The sequence below is a fragment of the Hirundo rustica genome, chromosome 1 (genome assembly GCF_015227805.2).
Source record: "Hirundo rustica isolate bHirRus1 chromosome 1, bHirRus1.pri.v3, whole genome shotgun sequence".
Taxonomy (NCBI): Eukaryota; Metazoa; Chordata; class Aves; order Passeriformes; family Hirundinidae; genus Hirundo; species Hirundo rustica.
The window spans coordinates 42721789-42743758 of NC_053450.1; the positions used below are offsets into that span (position 1 = coordinate 42721789).

General features: G+C 39.6%; 1 protein-coding gene across 5 annotated transcripts in view; it reads right to left on the minus strand.

Moving 5' to 3' along the window:
- Positions 1-21970, minus strand: part of SPIDR (scaffold protein involved in DNA repair) — a 194785-nt gene that overhangs the window by 19728 nt on the left and 153087 nt on the right. For all 5 annotated transcript variants that reach the window (XR_009208127.1, XM_040070770.2, XM_040070780.2 and 2 more), the window contains exon 11: positions 7306-7464. Coding sequence is in view for 4 of the 5 variants with exons in the window: in XM_040070770.2 (XP_039926704.1) it covers positions 7306-7464 (159 nt within the window). In the remaining variant the exon portion in view is untranslated. The remainder of the gene's footprint in view (positions 1-7305; positions 7465-21970) is intronic.

The window sequence follows — 21970 nt, forward strand, 5'->3', positions numbered from 1 at the left end:
ACATTTATCAACTTAGAGCAACTAAGCCATGCTGTTTGTGGCATGTTCACATCTTCACACAGATTGATCCCTTACACGCACTTTAAAGTCTTCACAGAGGACATGAAGTTGTCCTTTCTTCTTCAGCTCACCTCTAACTTGTCATCCTGTGTCAGAACATCTAAGACATATGGTACATTTTCTTCTATTCTTTGTGTCCTTTTGGAGAAGGCCATCTACTGCTTTAACTAGGAGCACATAATTAATACCCTTTACTATTAATTTCTTTGCAAGCAGGCAGAGGATCAGTGCTGTGTGGGCTAAGTCTCCTGAACACCTTGGCCCCATCATTTCTTTGACACCAGTCAGGCCAAGGGCAGAGACAAACCAAAGGATTAGCAAGTTTCAAATCACATCCTGCCTGTGATCCTTGTCTTTGAGCTGGGATGTTCTCTCCTGGAGCTCTAGCTCAATCAGAGTCCCTGGTGGGGAGCTCCCTGGTTGCTCCACCCACTTATACACCTCCAGGAAAGTTAACTCTCTCTTTACACTTATGGGCTTCAACTCAGCAGAAGGGAGAATGAAGCGAGGGCATTGACAGTGGAGAAATGAAAAAGACATTGTGTACTCCTCTGTAGAAGATCATTATTCTCACAGAAAGAATAAAATTAATTCCCTTCACTGGCCAAGTAACACTCAAACTCCAGTTCAATCCGATTTGAACAATGGGTGCAGTTTATTCAATATGTGTAGCCTTCTTCAGCTATAGTCAGGACAAGAGATGAACAGCTGGCTCTCTGCTGCAGTGAAGGGGCATGGTTAGCTCCCATGTGCATATGGAGCCTCTCTGGATACACAAGAAAAAATAAGAATGTTAAAATTTTACACTGTCTGAGTGTAATTACTAGTTAATTTGGGGAAAAAAAAAAAAAAAAAAAAAAAAAAAAAAAAATCAGAAAAGGATAGATTTCTCAGAAAGGAAAAGCAGAGTAAGAAGTGAGAAGAAACAGGCTCAAGGATCAAAAAGAAAAATGAGCATGTAAAGTATTTTGAATAACTTTTTTTTTTCCTTATACTTCAGAGACTAGGATATTGTAGTTCCCTATAACTTTGGGAAAAAAGACTGAATCTATAGCAGAAGGATAAAAATCATCTACAAGATTCTAAATGACACTCAACTCTACTTTCCATGCCAGGCTTAACTCTGTGTTTGCTAAAACAAATTTTGTCCCATCCCAAATATGTGTATTTCCACTGTTGAACACCAACACAATCAGACTACCAGTAACTCCAATGGAGTGGTGCAATAAAGATTTCCACAGAAATTTGGACTTATGACAGGTAGGTATGCCTCTCTTCTATAAACCCACATCTTCATCTTTGCTTATATATAATGAGATTTTATATATGTGTGTGTGCACATACCTATAATAAGCTAAATAGTTTTTTTGGTGTCCTGAATTATTTTTATTATACAATGTCCTCAAAAAACATATCTCTTACCTTAACCCTTCTGTGCTAAACTTCAGTTTATCTTTTTTCTGTACCCATAAATGCAAACTGCTTGCTGTACCCAGACATCAGGCAGAGAATTTTAAAGGTATAATACTGTTAAACAGGCTAAATACATGACTGATAAACCAGTACTCACACTATCAGAACTCTGATCCTGTGGAAATTCCATTTATTTCATTCTACAAGCCTGCGTTTCAAAAGTCAAACAATTCTGATTTTTCAAAACTGCATTTCACTGATTCTGACCTGGCAACTTATTTCATAACCTAATAAGAATATTTTGTTTATTTCTCCCAAAAGCATGAAGTTTCAGCTACAGTTCTGGTCCAAGAACTTTGTGTGTGCCATGCCTGATCCAAATTTTTGCATACGGCTTATAGTTTGGGGGATTTTTCAACTTTAATAATCATAACAGGCTCAGGGGAAAATTACTAGAGGGAGAAAATACCAGCAATATCAGAGAAAAGAAGGCACATAAACAGGGAAAAAAGGAACACTACGTAAGGTTTACAGCAAGGAACAGAAAGATGCTAGGATTCTCTTCCAACATCTTCCACAGCTTTGCTCTGAGGACTTGGGACTTGGAACTTCTCTGATTCCTCTTCTCCTACTTCTTAAATTTTTTGTCTAAACCAAAACAGTTTTCTTTGGCAGTGTTAGTCTCAACTATTAAGAATGCAAAAATAAAGCAATTCCTAGCACTCTGTGCAAAACTAAGAAATTCCCTAATAATCACCTAGACTGCATAAGCTTGAACTGTCAAGGGACAAGCAATCCAAATATAAAACTGATACTGTAGGCTCTCTCTCTCTTTCTCTCTCCCTTTAACTGACCTACTAAGATCTTGCAGTGCACAAACTATGCAACACCACATTTTCTTAGTCTTGAGTAATAAAAGCAACAAAATCACAAAGTAAAAACCTGAGCCTACTAAACCATCATCTTCAGGGAGGAAGGGCTGCTGACCTCTTTTTTCCCCCAAGTTTTCTTTAGATATATGGAATTATATAGGTGAATGATTTAAATACTTTAGTAATTCAATCTTCTATAGTATATTAGAAATTACACATACTACACTAAACCACTGAAATGATAATATAAAAGTACTTTTGATTCAATATGGAAATGTCTATGTTATTGCCCAATGCTGACTACTAAACAGATTAATGACACAAGCACTATGATACAAGCAGCAGTTCATGTTTATTAAAGAACAGAAAATTCGGGAAGTAAAAGACTTCTTTTTTAATACAAAAGCAGCCATAGAAACTAATACAAAAATAATGCAAATATTCACAAGTTCAATGCGATTACTGAAATCATGCTTTTAATGAAACTCAACTTTTAACCACAGAAATTACTGTAGTGTTTCAAGACCTCAGAACCCAGAGACGTGGGTGGATCTTTTAGATGGCAGTCTTTTTGGAGGAGGGAAAACCAAAGGAAGGAAGTTATGTCCTCCTTGCTCTGCGAAGAGTTCTTACTATTACATTTCCTGTCAATGTCTAGCAGTTGAAACACTTTTGTAGCTGTTAGCAGTGGTCCTCTCCTCTGAGGGGAAAAAAAAAAAAAGTGAAGAGAAAGTATACAGTGAAGAGTAAAGGGGGAAAAATGAGAGAAATTGAGGCCAAAGAAGTATGTGACTCAAATAAAAAGGGGAAAAAAAATAGAAAAGAATGAAAACCCTCAAGCACAATAGTGACCACTTCAAACATACAGGGAGATTTCACATTTCAGTGCCTAACATTTGAAAGTTTAAAATGACAAACAACAGAAGCCAACTTTATTTGAAAATGCAGGAATTTTTCAGAAAAACATAACACTGGTTGATGAACTCAATATTCAGAGCCTGTTTACTGTAGAGGAAAATGAAACAGATAATCCAGCCTGCCACGAATTAAATGTTGGTGCAAAAGCCAAAGCTTATGAGTTGATGTATCCTTCAAAGTGTTTTAGCCTGTCCAACACAAGTGTGGATTTTAGTGCTCTACATGCAGCAGTTGCCTCCTCTTTTGAAGATTATTAACCATTTTTTCAATTTAGGGACAAAATTTGTACTGACACTCTGTGTTCTTCCTCCCCCTTCCATTTTTAAATAGCTGTCATCTTTCTGTTCTGCTGCAGAGAACTTCTTCATATTTCTAACATATAAAAAAGCATAAAGAGAAGAAGCAGGTACATCTGCTATATTCAGCAGCAAAACAACTCAGTGGTAGGAAAATCAGGCGAAAAGACCCAAACTGCCAAAATCCAAATCATTATTCTCTGTGGAACTCCGGGTAGGGCCTAAAAAAAAATCACTATTTTTGTCGATAAAGACAGTTCTCTAACTCCAAACATTATCTCGGATCACTGAAATTAATTTCTGGTAGGAAGCAGGCACCATGACAATTTATAGGTTATTTACTCCTGGGGCATTTTAGCGAGTGCTCAGCCCCTGCATCTAATTGCATTCATTTAGTTCCTGGTTATACCTGACATACCTGAAACATGCCTGGGACCTATTAAAACAGGGGGTTTGCATGTGCTGCACACGGATTCTTAACCAGCATTCCTGCCTCTAGCAGCACGCTCCCAAAATCTCACTTCCTCTTCCTCAAGGGGCTGAATTTAAGACTGACACGAGGCAGTGGGAGGGTGAGAACATGAGCCTCTAAGGACACAACACCACCATCAGCCTTTCAATTAATATTTTTCAGTCTTCTCCCTTTAAACCACTGTACTTTTTTTCTTCTTTTTTTTTTTTTTTTTTTGCTGACACTAAGCATGCGGTCCAGGGAATAGTTGTAGGAAAGGCTAGGTGACAAGTATGAATGAGAGGGTGAAGAGAAAAGCTGTCAGGAAACAGATACTGAACCACAAAAGTTCAGTCAGTTGCCACACTGCTGCTTCCTACTTTACCCAACAGGCTCACAGAGTAGAAGAGCTGCTAGAAATCAGGCACTGAACAAGCCATGGCAACTCTGCCATGATTCAGCCATGTCCTCCTCTCTTACAGGATTGCCAGAAACTGGACTGCAAAGGGAAACACCGCTTCCTTTACTGGACTGGAGAGGGAAGGGTTTCTTGCAGGGATGGTTTAGGGGAGTATGCTTTACGTGGGATATAGGCCTGGCTCTGAAAACCACCTAAATCAGCAAAAGACCTTCAAATGACCTATAAGAGACCCTACTACTTGTCAAAGCATATTGAAAACCAATAGTCAACTCTGAAAATGTTTCTCTCTATGTAAGGTTACTATCATTCCAATTTTTCACAGAGCTGATCTTTGTCAAGACAGGACACGGTTGTGCAAGTTCTTATCCCACTTTTCTCTTGGAACACAAGTGTTTTCTTATCAGAGAAGAAATGTGTTTAGTTTCTTTAGCACTCCCTAACAGTACAGGTCCGTTCCAAAGATCAAGTAACGTGTTCAGCCGGGTTTTCTCCCGGGAGTAAAATCCCCTTTATCTTAGGCTTATAGGTTTTTAGCCCTTGAAATGAAACTTCAGCTTACAACAGTGATTTCAAAATTGCATTTACCGGAATGATGTAAAATAAAGTACCTTAAATTAAATATTTGATGAGGAGGATGGATGAAGGCCTGGAAAATTTTTGAACAATAACAGTGGTCCATTGATGCAAAATGCTTGAGAACCTTTTGTATCTATTAGCAAATCTCCTGTCTCACAGAGGTACTGAGGAAGAATTCTGTCTCTGATTACAATCCATGTGATTGTGGGACAACATGAACATATGGGATCTTATTAGCCATTCCTGGCTTTCTCCAGATCATGTGCTTCACAGGCACACACACAAAAAAGTCATTACTTTTCCCTCGTATTTCCTATAATTTCTTCCCTTTTATCCCCTTTAAAAGCCACTGTCAGACTCCAGGAAACAGTCAGTTTCAAAGCCATCTCCTTCCAAAAAGTAATTGGTGCTCTCAAAAAAAAAAAAAAAAAAAAAAGGCCAGCAGTCTTTCTTGCAGGGCAGACCACATAGTTCTTACTCACTCATGTGCTGCAAGCCAAGGTTGGGCACTCACAGGCATAACCCATCATGTGCTTGGATATACCAGTGGCTCTGGAATTCCATTTATCCAGTGGCAATGAATCCTACAGCTTAATTATGCTCTCAGAGAGTAAGTACTCCCCCGTATTCATTTCAGCTACGGCTTTACTGTGGTTTCCATCACACCTAGAATGTGTCCCAAACGCTTAAAGTAATAAAAAGTCATAAAGCAGAACTTAGGCTAAAACAATTAAGAAAAAAATAAATCCCTGAACAATTCCCCCACCCACCCATCATGTACAATGAAATCACGTTTTAACCGCTGCACTGTCCCCGAAGCTACACTATACCCATTTTCTTTTAATGTTCCCTAGCAGGGTTACCACCAGCACAGCTCCAGCTGAGCCACCAGCATTTTCACCACTGTGTCTTCTAAAGGTCCTCAGAATAGCCAGAAGTAAGTTACTGCTGCTTTGAAACAGAATTTACATTAGAAAAAGTCTGTCTCTTATTAGTTAGGCAGAGTACTGCAAGCACCAGCAGCCAGTTGTAAAACATCATTTGTATCCAGAATTCCAAAGCCATTATTTAATTTGTTTGGAAAAAATGTAACTTGAAAAAAAAAAGCCAGCAAAATAATTAAATAAGAAGACGTGTTTGTTATTAAAGATCCATAAAAATGCAAGTAGGCTCAAAATCCAAAGGCTCTGAAAATTAACACTGCAAATACATAAAAAGAAAAGCATACTGAATAGAGCTGGCTGGAGAACAACAATTCCATTTTGTTAAACATTTCAAGGCTTTGAAATTTGTTTTTGTTCCAATATGAAACAAAAATGAGAGTTTCTCAAAGTTTTCATGAAATGAGAATAAGAGAAAGAATATTCACTCCCTCTGGACCTGAAAAAAATCTTCCCAACAAAACTGTCTCCAAAATAGATAATGTTTCCATGAAACATTCTGGTTTTGATGAAACAGCATTTTTCATCAGGAAAAAAAGTGTCAGCAGAAATACCATAGCCATTCTAAAAGCAAAGGCTTATCTAGATCGGATGCTTGTACGAATAAATTATGTTGAGAACTGCACCAATCTAATTATATTTATATAGGTCCCCATGAGAACATTGTATCACTCTCCTTAGAAAGATATTCTGTAAGATAATTGATCTATTTAATTTTTTCCTTGAGTAAAGATATTTTATTTGAAGAACATAACGGGAATCACAGAATAAGCAAAATCTGAGATGTACCATAAGTCCATTTGTTACTTACCTGGGGGAATTTTTCTATAAAGCTGTTGACATTCTTACTCCAAAATAAGAATGGCTTTAAGATTTGCAAGATTTTTTTTTTTTAAAGAAACTTAAACTGTGGTTCTAAAACCATATACAGACTTGACTGAATTAAGCTGTCATACACTAAATGAAAGTCTGTGCTTGAAACTTCAAGCCATACTGGGCAGCACTGTAGAAAAACTTAGTGCAGTAAAAAGTTCTGCAATCAAAGGGAGGTAAACAAATGTTTTTAATTCTCTGAATCTACTGAAGAGGAAGAAAACACGCACATTTTATTAAATATTTCACATAGTAATTCTTTACCCTGCTAAGTGTGTATTTGTGCATTAGTTTATATATGCTCATTTTGGAGAATGGTTGGCTTAAGCACAGCTGGATGCCCTGAAAGTGGCAATGAGGACATTTTCTTGAACAAAGCCAGGTTCAGTTGTTCCAAAGAATATTGGTCACAGAAATAAACAAAAAGGCAGATCATCTTTGCCAGCAACAGCAAGCAATATGTTCTTCCATTAATTGTTCTCACCTTCCTCTTGTAGTTCTCTGCAAAATTTTCATTCCAGCTAGGCAGCAGGATTTTCCTTCCCATCTCCTGCAGTACTGCTCAACGTCATCTGCGGAACTCAGGGACTGCAGCTGCACTTCACTAAACATGCCATAGGCATCCTGGACAAGGAGGCATAACCTGCAAAACATTCCTCCATTACTCACTGGCATCTGCTCATAACAAACCAGCGAGCAAAGTTCTGAAAATGATATTACAAACTTCAAGACAGGGCTTATCTTCTACAGTATCTACAGAATTCCTATCGAGTAATGTACCAATTAAAAAACCCAACATCATTAAAGGTTTTCTCATGTACGTGTTCAGGACATAACAGGGCTATGAAGCATGACTGAAACAAAGAGCACAGGGCTTGCACCGGACATTAGATTAATTAACTGCTATGCATTATGTGGCTTGTGTACTTAAAATTGAAGAAAGTCGAGGTTTTGCCTTACTTGAGGCGAAGTCTACAATAAAGAATGAACAACAACAGAAATAGAATATGTGCGTGTTTATAAATATAAAAATTCTGCTTAGAAGTAAGCAAAGCAACATATTTTACAAGTAATAATCACCGAGACTGGCAAAGCAAGCATTACATTTTCTCACGCTTTTTTTTTTGTTTGTTTTTTAAAGAGTCCTCAGAATGCACAAAAGAGTGAAACACCAACTTTTCTTTAAAGAAGAACAAAACTCAACAAAACAACACAAAACTGGAGATTGGTATATTCAGAGTTGTGTGTGAAGCCCAGAGGAGCTATTTTAAGAAGGTAATTAAAGAACCTGCTAAACAAACAATTTGATTAAAATCTATGGAAGAAGGGGCTGTAGGGCTGGGAAGTATTGCTTAACCAACTTGATGGCGTTTTGAGGAGATAGTACTGTCATAACAGATAAGGTAAAATCAGTGGATGTCATACATTTAGATAGTCAAAAGCGCATTTCACAAGATTCTGCACCTGAGATGAGCAGCCACGATAGCATGAATCATGCAGGGCTGGAGGAAGGAGGCCCCTGTCTACGAGATTGGCTTTAATTGCCTCAGAAAGAGACAGTTAAGCATGGAAACTTTTCAAAGGGAAACAAAAATTACATTTGAGGGTAGCACACACATCTTTGTTTCCAAATAAAACTCAGGGGTGCACCAGGCAGCAGAATTCAGCTCATTTCAAAGGTACATGCCAAAACCACCCTCCCCAGAGCAGCACCATTGTTCCCAGCAAGCCAACTCCAACTGCTTTTGGAACACATCCTATAACGTACGTGCACCCTGAAAGCATTCGACAGCAGTCACTCTATCTTTATAAAATACATTTCAAATTAAATGAGCTCCTACACTGAAGAAATCCACGTATTTTCTTCACATGGAAAAGCAGGCATATGGAAGAGCACTAATCGCACTTCCCTTGTGCATTACGAAGTGTCTAACTTTGGCTTAGACCCTCAAGAAGACTGCATTTGATACAAGATACAATCCCAAGGGCTTTCTGACATCAGCAACTGTGCAAGCACCAGCTAAGAGTCTTCATTTTTTTCAAATTCTGGTGCTGGTTTTAAGGAGCAGGGAGGGATAGGACTGGGTACAAAGAGACTCCCATACCTCTAGCTACAAATGTCCCATACAAACCAAGTCATCATCAGAAAAAAACCCAAAACAAACTAGAATAACTGTGTCTGCCTGCTGCTTTCCATGTTAGGACTCTGCAATCAGTGAAGAACTCCCCTGAGTTTTAACTGATTTGACTGAAACTCCCCACGATATTGTTATGTTTGGAAAACCAGAGTTCATATTCTCTGAACATGTCTGAAAATCAGATTGAGGGGAACCGGAAAAACAAAGCAAAACGTTTTGCCTATGTTAACAAAATGTTGACTGTTAATTGTGAAAAATTAGGCCTCCATATCTCAGAGCAAGAAGGGCCAACTGAGCTAGTGTCTCAGATCAGATCAGTTCAGCAGTCTCTTAACTGATCACTGGAATTTCTCATATCTTCAGTGAGACATAACTGAACACAAGTAAGTCTCAGACTAGCTGGCACCAGGGTCATATTAAGTCCTCTGGGACATGTTAATTGCCCAAATAAAACTATCTTGGTTGGTGCTGAAGACATCAGTCACTAAAAGAGCATTTTCCAAGTCCTTTTAAGTCAACCAAAGAGATGGTTTCTGTCAGACATGGGAATCTCAACTCCCTGCATCCCTGGCCACAGATTTCCATTCCTTTGTGGTGGCACATAAATGGCAAGTCAGGAAACTGACCAAAAGTACTGTAGCCAAATCAGCAGCAGTAGCAGCAGCATCATTATCTGAGTTCCTTGAAAATCAGCTCTGTTAATGTGAACTCCTAATTGCATGGAGTACTGCTTCTAGGCAAAGATGTATTTTCCTTGAAGCTCCCACTCCAGCTGTCCAGTGCATGCGGCACATACACGAATCTCAGGTCATATGATAGGAGAATGGTCATCTTATGACCATGCTCAGTGCAGAAAAGAACTGTGTCATTTGAGGCTTCTATCAGTAATATTCCCATTCACACTGGGAATACATTCATGATTATTGGCATCATGAAGGAACACAGAGCAGCAGATTCCAAGTACCTTTGCTTTGTCAGGTTCACACACAAGAACAGACAGACACTATATTTACTATACTTGCTCCTAACAGTGTCAAAAAGGTAGTCACAGTTTCTCTGCAACATGCATTTAAAATGAAATGTGTGTATTTGCTCACTTGGAAGTCAGAACTTCATTAATATCCATTCAGACACCCAATTTCAGACTAAGAGAGAAAGATCCCAGAACAACACCATGAAGAGAAGTTCACAAACACATTCTCTCTGCTTCACCTTTAAAACAGTATCAATGAATGATGGCAAATCATTCATTGATTGAAATGCTATAGGTGTTTGAGGGACAACTGACTTTACCACTTAATGACCATCATGAAATCAGCTGTATCCCACAACAGACTCAGAAATGCATTTGGAGAACTACCCTCCTGTTGTTTGGAACTGGTTCTGTTCTTAAGGATTTTGTACATGCTGTCAGCATCACTGACAGTAGTTCAGCTGCATTCAGAGCCTATTGATTCATGATCTTAACTTCCTTACCAGTACTCCTTTTCCTCTTGATTTCACTTTATTCCAAGAACAGTGCATTTGGATTATCTTCCCATGTTGCAGTGTTTCTCTCATATTACAGCAAATGTTCTCACAAATTAATTTTTAGCAGGCAATCTAACTGTGATTAAAGCCAACAGCTTGTCCCATTACTTTTTTCCCCCCTTTGAACCTCATTACCACAATGAAATCCCACATCAAAATCATGAGACAAGCTGCAAAGCCAAAACGAGTATCTGCCCTCCAGGAATTCAGCATTTATGTTTTGTGCATATCTATAGGAAATACCTTTTTTTCATAAAACCTGGATTTGTATCAGTTAATAACGTTGAACATACCTTTACCAATACCTTGTCAGCATGCATAGTACTGAACTGTTAAAAAAAAGACAGGCAACATCTCCAGTTTAACCAGTGGTGCTTGTGCAGGGAGGAAAGAAGGGCCATCTTTATTTTTGGGACAACAGCATGTAACCCTGTGTAAGACCCTCAGCTTAAAATATGGGTTTGGAAACTGAAATGCCTCATGTAAAATACAAGAGAATTCACTCCCAGAGAGAGGGCTAGCAGGAACTCCAGTAGAGGAACAAATGTAGGAGATGCAGACTAATGAAAAGGTGTGGTATGACAGCAAAGGGGGCGAAGATAGGGAATGATAAGAAGTGAGGCAGAGCTTAGTTCGGTGGTGTTTTTTTGTTTTTTTGGTTTTTTTTTTTAATGTAATGACACAGTAAGTCTCATGCAAAAGCTTGGGAAGATTTTGTTAATTTGCTAATAGCCAGAAGCAAGGATGGGGGCTGGAAGAAGATGAGACTGATTACTCTGCATTATTTCTATGACTGTGCTGATCTTTAGGACAAAATGTCTCCCAGTAGAAATCTGGAGAGGATTACAGGATTAATGCCATGCCCTTCTCCCAGTTAGTCACTCTTCATGGGTAAAGGGTAAGCCCTTCTTTTACTAATATGTTTTTATGCATGAAAAATCATCTCTCTCCATACTGCTGCCTTTTATCAAACCACTCACTCTCTGAAGAGGTAAGGGCGATGAAAACCTTCTCCATTTTTGGTCACCTCCAGGCTCCTCAGCAGCCAGTGGAAAAGAAAGGAAAGGAAGATCTGCCTGCAGAGGAGATGAAAGAGCAGGGAGGCCAGAATGGACTGATTACTGCCTTTCTGAGTCTTGGGAAAACAAACAGCAGAAATTTGTCATGAGTAGATCTTAACCAACAAGTAATTGTTTTAGCCTTGGGTAGGAGGACAACTGTGTGGCCCAGGGCAGCTCCTCTTCATGCACAGCTAAGCTGTGCAGTACAGCACGAGGAGCAGGACAGCCAGGCAAACACTACCACCTTTGCAGCGCACTGCACAGACCTCATTAGTTGCTTTTTCTTTGGAAGGGAGTGAAAGGGGGACAATGGGAAAATGCCTGAAATCTAATTGACTTGTATTAGCTCTGATATTTGCTCATTCTTTATCTTAGACATCCATGAGACAGCTGCTGCTGCTTTGTTTGTCAGAAAGCCTCCTTATCTCTCTGAGGTGCGGTCCTAGCAGAGGCATAAAGCACACGTACATAAACACACACAAACAAAACCCCCTCTCCCTTCATCACCAGAGGCACAACACTACCTACACAACTCCAATCCAGCAACTTGTCTGGTCAAGTCTCAAGGTGGAGCTGATTAACTCCTGCTAATATGGCTCAGATTCAAACTGTAACCTGCAGGACACCACCCTATCTGGGTTTAATTTATTCCTACCTTATGAACTCCTCGCATTCACCATACCCATACAGTAACTGAAAAATCAGAGCACATGGACAACTGTCCATCTTCCCCCTTGTAACACCAGCAGGATTTCTCTATTAAAAGCATGTAATAAGTTCCTTCATGCTCCTTTTTGAAAAGAATGTACCCACTGTAGCTTTCTTTGGGGAGACACAGGATTTAGAGTTTTCTGCTTAAAATCCATACCATTTGCTGTCAGTAAGAAGTGAGTGAAGAACACAATTATGGACTGGATGCTACAAGTACAAATTAATGATGATGGTAACTATCTCCTTTTCTGCATAGGTTGCAGAGGCACACAGGTACAATGGAAAACGCAGAAAACACCGTTGCCAGTTTATACAGGGAAAGTCAAACTGGAAGAAGAATCCTGGTCCAAGTACAGACATTTCTAGCACCCAGCCTGATATTCTGGTTTGAACAAAACAGTGATAATTTGCTTTGAAAAAAAAAAATATGGAGGTTTAAAATTACTCAAAAGTACAGTTTGTGATCATGTATGTTTTTATTTGGCAACCATGAGAAGGAAAGAAAGAAAAAGGCAGTTCTGGAGTGCTGGACCTGGAAGAAGTATTGGTGGAAACTGCACATGTGATAGGAGTATCACCAGGGAAATGACCTAGTCTTATCTCAGCATCTCAAATAGAAAATATGTAGCAGAGGCCTCTCTGGTCTCAGGAAAGGAAACTTTTATTTTTGCAGACACCTCCTAACAGAGAATTTCTGTAACATACTTGCAAATAATCACTACAGTAACTATACCAAGTCCTTCATTCTGGATTTTCCTTACTGTTCATTACAATTTTTATTCATATGCTAAAAAATGGAGTGAGAGTGGTTATAAGATAACTGTTGCTTATTTTTATTCACTTCCTTGAATCATCACATAGTTCAACACAAACTGGAAAATCAAATACCACTTCCACAAGGTCTTTCATGATTCCCCGCCTGCTGATTGCTTTTTCCATTTCTTCATTCATGTTAATCCTTCCACCTACTATTTTCTGCCTGTGGCCTGAAGAAGCAGCACTTCTGTGGGAAACAGCTTTTGTGCGTAGGAAGGGACCTGTATGCGCCAAGTGTGTCAGCAGAGTTACCTTTTTAATGCACAATGTGCTCTGAGAGAACAGGGCTGCACGGCACTGCAAATGTTCCCACTCAAAACACGGGACACCACCTGCCTGGTGGGAGCTACATACAACTTGTCAGGAATCGGTGTAGCACGAAAGGCAGCTTTTTGTACTTGCCATAACAACCATGGCTTCACATGTGACCTTTTTTTTCTGCAAAAAACATTCCTTATATGAAGTTTTCAACGTGACACCACATGAACTTTTTAAACTCTCCATCTGACACTGTCTCTAAGTGCACTTTTGAATGAAACTGCTGATGTGTGTGTTTTATTTGTACATGGAATTTCTCTCAAAAGTAAACAAAACATTTAAAACCATAAAGACATTCCTGACATCCACTCAAACATGATATAGAGCCTAAGCTGTAATTTCAGTTACAGAATTGCATTTGAAAAATATTTTCAGTATCATGTCACTTATGTCAGATTCAAAAATGAATACTGAAGTTTTTCTACATTCATAGTTTAAATCCAAAGTAATTATGCCATGTAAGTCAATTTTTATAGTGATAGCTGGTTTGAAAGACACAAAGGGTTAAGGAAAAATAACTTCCTAAGTATTGCTTAAAAGTTTGTATAAAGGCTAGGCAGAGCAGCAAAGCCTTCCTCCCTTCAGATCCTCCTGGCATCTCAACACCCCATGGGTGTTGAGATGGGACATAATATATGGTCCTTCTGCTAAGATGCATTCCATACAGCTCATTATGCAAATAAAACCAATTTTGAGTGGTAACAAAAAAGCAAGCACATCAGATCACCCCAGCTTGTTTCACTCACCGTGCTGTTAATTGTAGTTGGTAAGAAAAATAATGATGCACACACTCCTCAGTTTCTTCAGTGTACCATTACTTCAGCAGGGAATCCCATCACAACCCCTTGGTTATTTCAGTATACAATTCAGAGAAAATGTTATTTTCCTGCATGTCACTATTTACAAATCAAGAGTAAAAATGTATATTTAAGAAACTCACAGGCTCAGTTGAAAACTGCAAGTCTTTCTTATGGACTATGTCCAATAGAAAAATTACGCTCCAAATATAACATGTAATTACCACCCAGTCATTTCAAGTACTTATCTATGAATCTGAGGAGGGGTTCTTTGTTTATTTTTTTAATCTCAAGACTTTGTAATTATTGTTTTGGCATCCAAGAATTCCAACAGTTGGAGGGGTGCTGCCAAAAAGATCTTTTATTGCAAGGTGCTCAGCACCCTCCTTTCCAAGAAAATCAGCATTCAGTTGCTGGTTCTGGCAGTGTTTCACATCATCTTTGCTGCGCTATGTTTCCTCCACGCCTCAGTTCCTTATACGTAAAAATCAGAATAAAAGTCCTGTCTTCAAAGGGTGATCTGAAAGCAACAGCTGAATAACACGATTGTATCTGCCAGGGCTGGTCCACAAAGTCTATTATGTGTGTTAGATCCCATTTGAGTTAGGGGAGGCGGCTATATATATGTATGTGAGTATCTAGGGAGGAAGGGCTTCCTCGCAGTATCACCTAATTTCTTTCAAACAACAAGACTTAGAGAACTCTCAGCTTGCTCTGCGAAACCCACAGTGAGGGCTTTACAGCATCTGGAATGAAGCAAGAACACTGTAGCAGTGGTACTGGGGTCCCTTATCTTTCAAGACTGTATTGTTTGTGGATTCACCAGATTTACTTCTGAACCGCAGGGAACCATGAACGGGATCCTGGAAGATTTTATTTTAAAAACAAAAAATCAACATGCAGTGAGTATTTAAAAACCCCCTGCCCATTTCAGCAGACACAGATCATCCTAAATCGCATTCTTGGTAGTGTAGCAGCGCATATGCGCTTCCTGTGGCATGTGAAAGGTAAATGAAATATAGCAACCCTGCAGGATTTCTTACACAGCTGTGGCTGTATTCAATAAGACACTCTGCTGTGTCAGTGCCACATCATCCCACTGAACTAGCAGAAAAGTATAACATTCATCAAAAATCAAGGGCTGAGCAAAAAGCCAAGGAGAAAAGCAGAAGTGCAATCTTGCCAGGGCTCCCTACCCAGCAGAAAGGCAATTTTCCGCTTTCTCGCAGGGCCTGCGGGTTGTGTTTTTCACTCCCGCTGTTTTCCTTTCCTTGTGTCAGTGGCTGCCTGTCCTAGGTGTGTTTCTAAATGAGGGAGAGGGAGCGTGTTTGTGTGTGCGCGCCGACTGTTTACAAGAGCTATGGTAGCAGTTCTCAGCAGTCCACTGAGAGTTCTAGGAAACGGCCCCTGTTATTTTATTCTCGGTCAATGTCAGCCCATGTCAGGCAGTAAAGATCACACAGGACAGCCCTCTCCATCTCGCAGTCCTGGCCGGAGGCCTCAATGGGAGAGGGAAAGCGAGCGAGCTGCGAGTGGGCGGAGAGCCTTCCCAGCACTCTACCAACCACTGCAGGAGGAATTATGATAAACACCACTCTGGAAACCAGATACAACAGTACATTGTGTTCTTCTTCGGAAAAACAACCCGACTTCAGCTCACTTAAAGTAAACAGTTAATCCTGTTTATCTTTTTTTTTTTTTTTTGCTTTCTTGATGAGTTGTTAACAGAACAATCTCTTCTGCAAAGCAAATAAGAGATCGGTCCCTTAAATTCATACAGAATTTTTCTTTCCCCCAGAAAAAAAAAAAGCAGTTTGATATGTAAACTTTCTACTATCAGCAAACAGTGTGGAATAACAATCTTTCTTGGCTTAAACTGACTTAACAAAGTGATGCCAAAACTGAATGAAACCTTTCCCTCACTTACATATTTTATTTTGGAAAACTGAAGTCCCAAACAGAATGTTCTATTCATCCCTTTTAACTATTCCGTTTCTGAAAGGAGCAAGCAAAACTGGTAAATAAATTAAAAAAAAAAAAAAAAAAAAAAAAAAAAAAATCAGGCTATTTGTTATCCTTGCCACTGGAGCACAGGGTGCCTGGGGAGTAGAGATCAGCTACTGAGCAGGGGGGAGGCTGGTGCCAGGTTTTCTCTGAGAGGTGAGAAAAGAGGAGTCAGACTAATTGACTGCAACTAAGGTAACAAACTGTTATCCTCCTTTTCAAAATATATGCTTACTGTGCAAATTCATGTTGTCCCTGACTTCCAATAATAAGGGTGATTAATCAGAAAAGCAGATGGAATTGATTATGTTGTTTTGCTGGAGTCACCACAGTCTCCTTATTAACTACTTCTTATTGGGGACTTCAACCCAGTCCACTGAAAGGTACAAGCTTTCCCAGAGGGAATTTTAACTTTTAGCACTCAGGAGTTTAAATAGTTCTGCAAGTCAACAACGAAAGTGTGCTTAACATCCCTGGTCAGTAAAGTCTGTTGATTTAGCTATTTATAATCAAAAAAATACATGATTTGAAAAACTGTAAGAGGAGAAGAAAAATATTTCCCTGTTTTATTTTTATTCATTTTGCAAGCTCTGAGATCCTGCGTTTTCTTTGCAAATGATGTCACGAAGTGCAAAAATGTAAATTCATGCGAGTGAAAGTCTGATTTTCAGATTTTTAAAAAAATATTTTACATGCAAATTTTTTTTTATTTTCCTGTGTTTTTTTGTGTGGATTTTTTTTTTTTAATTTTTTTTTTGGGGGGGGTTTTTTTTGGTGTTTTTTTTTTCCCCTTCAATTAGTTTGCATTTATTTTTAAATCTCTCGAAGCAGTTGCTGAATTTACTCTGGTGAGCTCTAATATAACAGAGCAGGAAAAAGCAGATCTATTTCCTGTTGCAGAAGGGGAGCAGGCTCGGGAGGCAGCTGTCAGTGTCTGGAGCCAGAACCTCAGAGGAGCACCCTAAGGACAATTCCCCCAGTTCACAACTTAGCCCACCACGGCCTCCAGCCAAGACTGGAAGAGCCAGTATTGGAAGGACAGGAGTGCTGCTGAACACTACATCTTGCTCCAGGTGCACCCTGTCATTTAACCCCCACACTCCCAGTGCTGCACCTGCACAAGAAAAGCATGGCTGTCCCCTCTTGATTGCGGGTTTGGCCTGCCAAATTCGTCCCCAAATTGATGGAGAGCCCACAGCCCTGTCTATGAAGGCTCTGGCTTGCACCAAGGTGCTGCAGCTCTGAGCAGGGTGGGTACTGGCTGCAGGACTGCAGGAAAGAAGCAACAGACTTCGGTAGAACTCCCTCTTGGGAAGCCAGAGAAGAATGTGATGGTCTCTACTTTCTGGGAAACTCATGGGCGTAGGAGAAGAAAGGAATAAACCTAAGTCATTTAGGGTGCAGTTGCAATCCATGTACAAAGAAGACCCTCATGTTTGACCCCGTGGCAGCTGACCACCATCACACATTGCTTCAGAGGAATGTGGATGAGAGGTGAATCAACTGCAGATCTTTAGGAGATGACACAACAGCAGGAAGAAAATGTGGAAGGTGAAGGAGACAAAGCTGAGAAGGAAATGTTATCTGGTGTCACCTCTTTTCCACTTTCTTACACCTCGCTGTTGTCCATATCTCTTTTAGTTAGGGATTAGGGGGAGAATTGCCAGTCTGTGGTAACACTAGTATTATCCCATGGATGACCTATAAGTATTACTGAAGGAGCACTTTCCCCATATATATACTGGGATTTTTTACATAAGAAATTATGGACACAACAAGGCTTGCTGAAAGAGGGGTGCAGATGGCAGCAGTTCTTCCAATTTGAAAATGAAAACGAAAGTTTATTTGCCATTGTAAGCTTTTAATTGAACTTTGCAAAACGAGAAATCCCATTTTCCATCACAGCTCAAGCAAAATTATATAAATTACTTTTAAACGTACTGGTTTGGGCCATTATCTATAGCTCACTCAAATTATTAACATCTTTCTATTGATTTCAATGAGCTTTGTTTCATGCTGTATAGAAAGGCAGAGTGAATATCTGGGCAGCATCAATTACATTCCTTCATCCTGATTTCATTCAATCATTCATGCAAACTCCATGCTTCTCTTTGAAACCATCTAAACTGAACACCAACCAAAGATCAAACACTGAAGCAATTTTATAAGCACCACATGTAAATTCTGTTTTAATTTCAAGGAATCATTTTTAGCAGCATCAGAACTTGGAATACAGTACATTAAAAGAAACTTAAATTTGCCATATTCTCTCCTTTCTGTTTGATTTTTAATTTTTTTTTTTGTGGCATTTGATTGGGTAATCTTAAAACGGGCACAGAGAACCTCTCACTTCTTTCAGCACTTTGGTTATCTTCAGATGTATAAAATTTCAAATATTATGTGGGCTAATGGGAAGCGTCCTAAAATAAAAAGTCTCTGCTACAGCATCTTAATCTCAATCACCTCGTACAGATGATAGCCTGTATTTTATACCTCATGCATGTGGAATACTATTTAATTGTAATGGCATAATCAGTAATTACACAGGATTTGATATAATAATCCTGATCAAATACCGAGAAACTATGTTCATGGTATATTTGATTCCTTTTTTCACTTCCTGATGCAAAAAAAAAAACCAGTCCTGAAAATAAGAACCTGTTCAAATATCAGTACAGCATAGTTTGTTCTCATCATTTATATTCCAAGGAAAAGAAGAAAACAGGACCAAATCTAATCAAAACTACAGGAAGTATTTAGAGACACAAAAGATAATAACGTAAATTAGAACTGGATTAGGGCCCTTAGTAAACCTATCTATTCATGCCAAAAGAGGTGATTTAATATTCTGTGGTTAAGATTCTGGGTTTGTGTCTTATCCAAAAGACTATTAACAATAACACATTGTTCTCCTACCACCACGCTGGTGGCGTTACAGCCTCTGGTGTGATTCAGCGCAGACTTGAAGGGACAGACACTGCTAAACATTTGGATTTTCCTGAGCTGTCACCCAGTGCAGGCCAGCAGGAGATACAACATCACAGCCAAGACAACAAGATAACTTTTGTCTTTAAAACACGCAGTTTCCTGTTGATACCGTTCTGCATTGTCACATCTGCTGTCTTGTCCTCTTTCTCCTGTCACACATTCCTTCTCTAATTAATTCTTCAGGGTCCTGCACTGAGGAAGCATTAGGACAGGGACCTCTCTGTGCCGGCACAGCACCTGAGATCAGGGTACACGCCCTGATCTGCTCTGGAACATCAGAGTCACAAAAGCAGATCAAAGCTTTGGTGCAGCCATTTAATCATCAGTGGCTGCTGCTTACCCTTCTAAACCACAGGCAATAAGGGTTGGTATTTGTATTTTCTGAGCACTGTCAGCAACTTAGCGGTTGCATTTTTTCCCTTTCAGGCTCTCCACTTGAGCGGGATCTCTTTGTGCAGAAGGGTGTCAAATCAGGCTGTGAGGCTGCTCCTCCAGCCTGCCTTCCCCCCATCCCCAGAGCAAAGCATTCGGGAACTGTCAGAGGGAGGTCTGAAGGCTGCTTTAAGGGGATTCCTTCCTACCGGACATGCGATTATAGAACGCAGACAGCCGCCAGCATATGAAAATGACAACATTTAAATAAATATGGGCCGTATTTTCACGCGTTGCCTGCTGTCATGGGACACGCTGTCCATGGTGTTCTCTCTCTCTCCACTGCCATGTAATGTGAGAAACCTGTGGTTTGGGATCACTGTGACACTATATAACTCAAGTACTCCTAAGATGAAGCATAAAAAGTCCTAAATTTTTTTAAACCTAAATTTAAATACTGAAATATGCTAAAACAACATTGACAAACAATCTTTTCAAAAATAGGAGACAAAATGCCTCTATTTTTTTAAGAATGTGCTTTCTTATCACCCACTTTTAAAACATGTTTCCTAAACTCCACTGCTGCAAGAAGTGTGAAAATATCAACAAGACAAGAACACAACAATTGAAAACATTGTAAGTGAATACCACTTGGATCAATTTAAGCATTTTTCTTTACCAATTTTGAAAAAAAACTAAGCTAAAAAAACCTAACCAAAGTGGAATTTCTAAACAAGTGGTTTCAGAGTAGGAAAATGGCATTGTTTCAAAACATAGCATTTCAGCAATTTCACAACTTTTCATTTGCTTGTACAAGCTTTTCATAAGAAGTTTCCATTATTTTACAAGTGGATCTGACAGAAAATTATTTCTTTGAAAAATTCCCAATCATTTTTCCTAGAAATATTTTTCAAACCTCTAATGCAGTAACTATTCATTAACTTTCAAGGCTTTGTTTTGAAAAAATGTATTTATTCAGCACACCAAAGAGTAATTATCCAGTATGCCTGTGAGTAGAAGAAGTACTGAACAGTAAGAGACAGAAATATAATATAGAGATTTATTTCCCCTTCTTCTCTAACAATAGCTGCAGAAATACATTTGAACGTATGTGCTGGGTTTGGCTCGGGTAAAGTTAATTTTATTCAGAGTAGCTGGTATGAGTCTGTGGTTTGGATTTGTGCTGGAAACAGTTGATAACACAGGGATGCTTTTGTTATTGATGAGCAGGGCTTGCACAGTCAAGGCTTTTTCTGCTCCTCACTCTGCCCCACCGCTGAGGAGGCTGAGGGTACATAAGGAGCTGGCAGTGGATAGATGACCCCAGCTGACCAAAGGAATATCCCAGATTATACAGCATCATGCTAAGAAGGAGAAAGAGGAGAGAACACTCAGAATGATGGCATTTGTCTTCCCAAGTCAACATTACCCTCGATGAAGCCCAGCTTTCCTGGTGATGGCTGAACAACCGCCTGCCAATGGAAAGGGGTGAATGTATTCCCAGTTTCATTTTGCTTGCACGAGCAACTTTTGCTTTACCTGTTAAAGTGTTTTCATCTCAAACCATGAGTTTTCTCCCTTTTATTCTTCCAATTCTCTCCTCCATCCCACTGTTGAGAGATGGAGCGAGTGGCTGTGTGGGGCTTAGTTGCCATCTGGGGTTAAACCCTGACAGCACATAACTTTTAAGAAGAAGAAGAAAAGCTCTAAGGAAAGCTGTAAAAAAGCTGCAAACCCCTCTTGCGTGATAATTTTAAATTTTGGAACTTACACAAAATAAAAGCAAATTTCCAAGTTTACATCTTTTCCTGATTGTTAAAAAAAGCCTGTTAAAGCTTAGGAAAAGTAGAAACCTACTGGGGAAAAAAGGTGATCTTAAAGCTTAGGAAGAAAACCCAAAAAGCCTGAGTCCTTTATAGAAAACCCAAGAGGCTGAGACTGCTGGTGCCATTCCTAGAGATCGAACATGGCTACAGTTGTCCTCCTGGGGGGCCACCAGATTGGGGTTCTGGCCCTGATCCTGAACAAGGTAACATGAGAACTGCATTCTGCCTTTATAAGCACCTGAAACAAAGGTACTGGGCTGGGTATGGGAACAGCAGGCTGCCTGGACATCACTGGGAATTAGAAGGAAGTCAGTGGAGAAGCCCAATGAGGATCAGAAACCTCACTAAGAAAAGGGGCTTATTCCAGCCTCCTCCATTACCTTTTCTTACCCAGATTCTGCAAGGCTTAGGCAGTGCTGACTCCCAACAGCAGCTGCAGGATCTGATCTGGATTTTACAGTGTAACTGCACCCATGGCTTCCAAAAGTGGTTAACGTGCATTTCCAGTGAAAAGGGGGAGAAACACTCATGAGAATTTTCTTGGAGAAAAGACAACTGCAACCTGGACCTAACCTGATTGGGATGTAT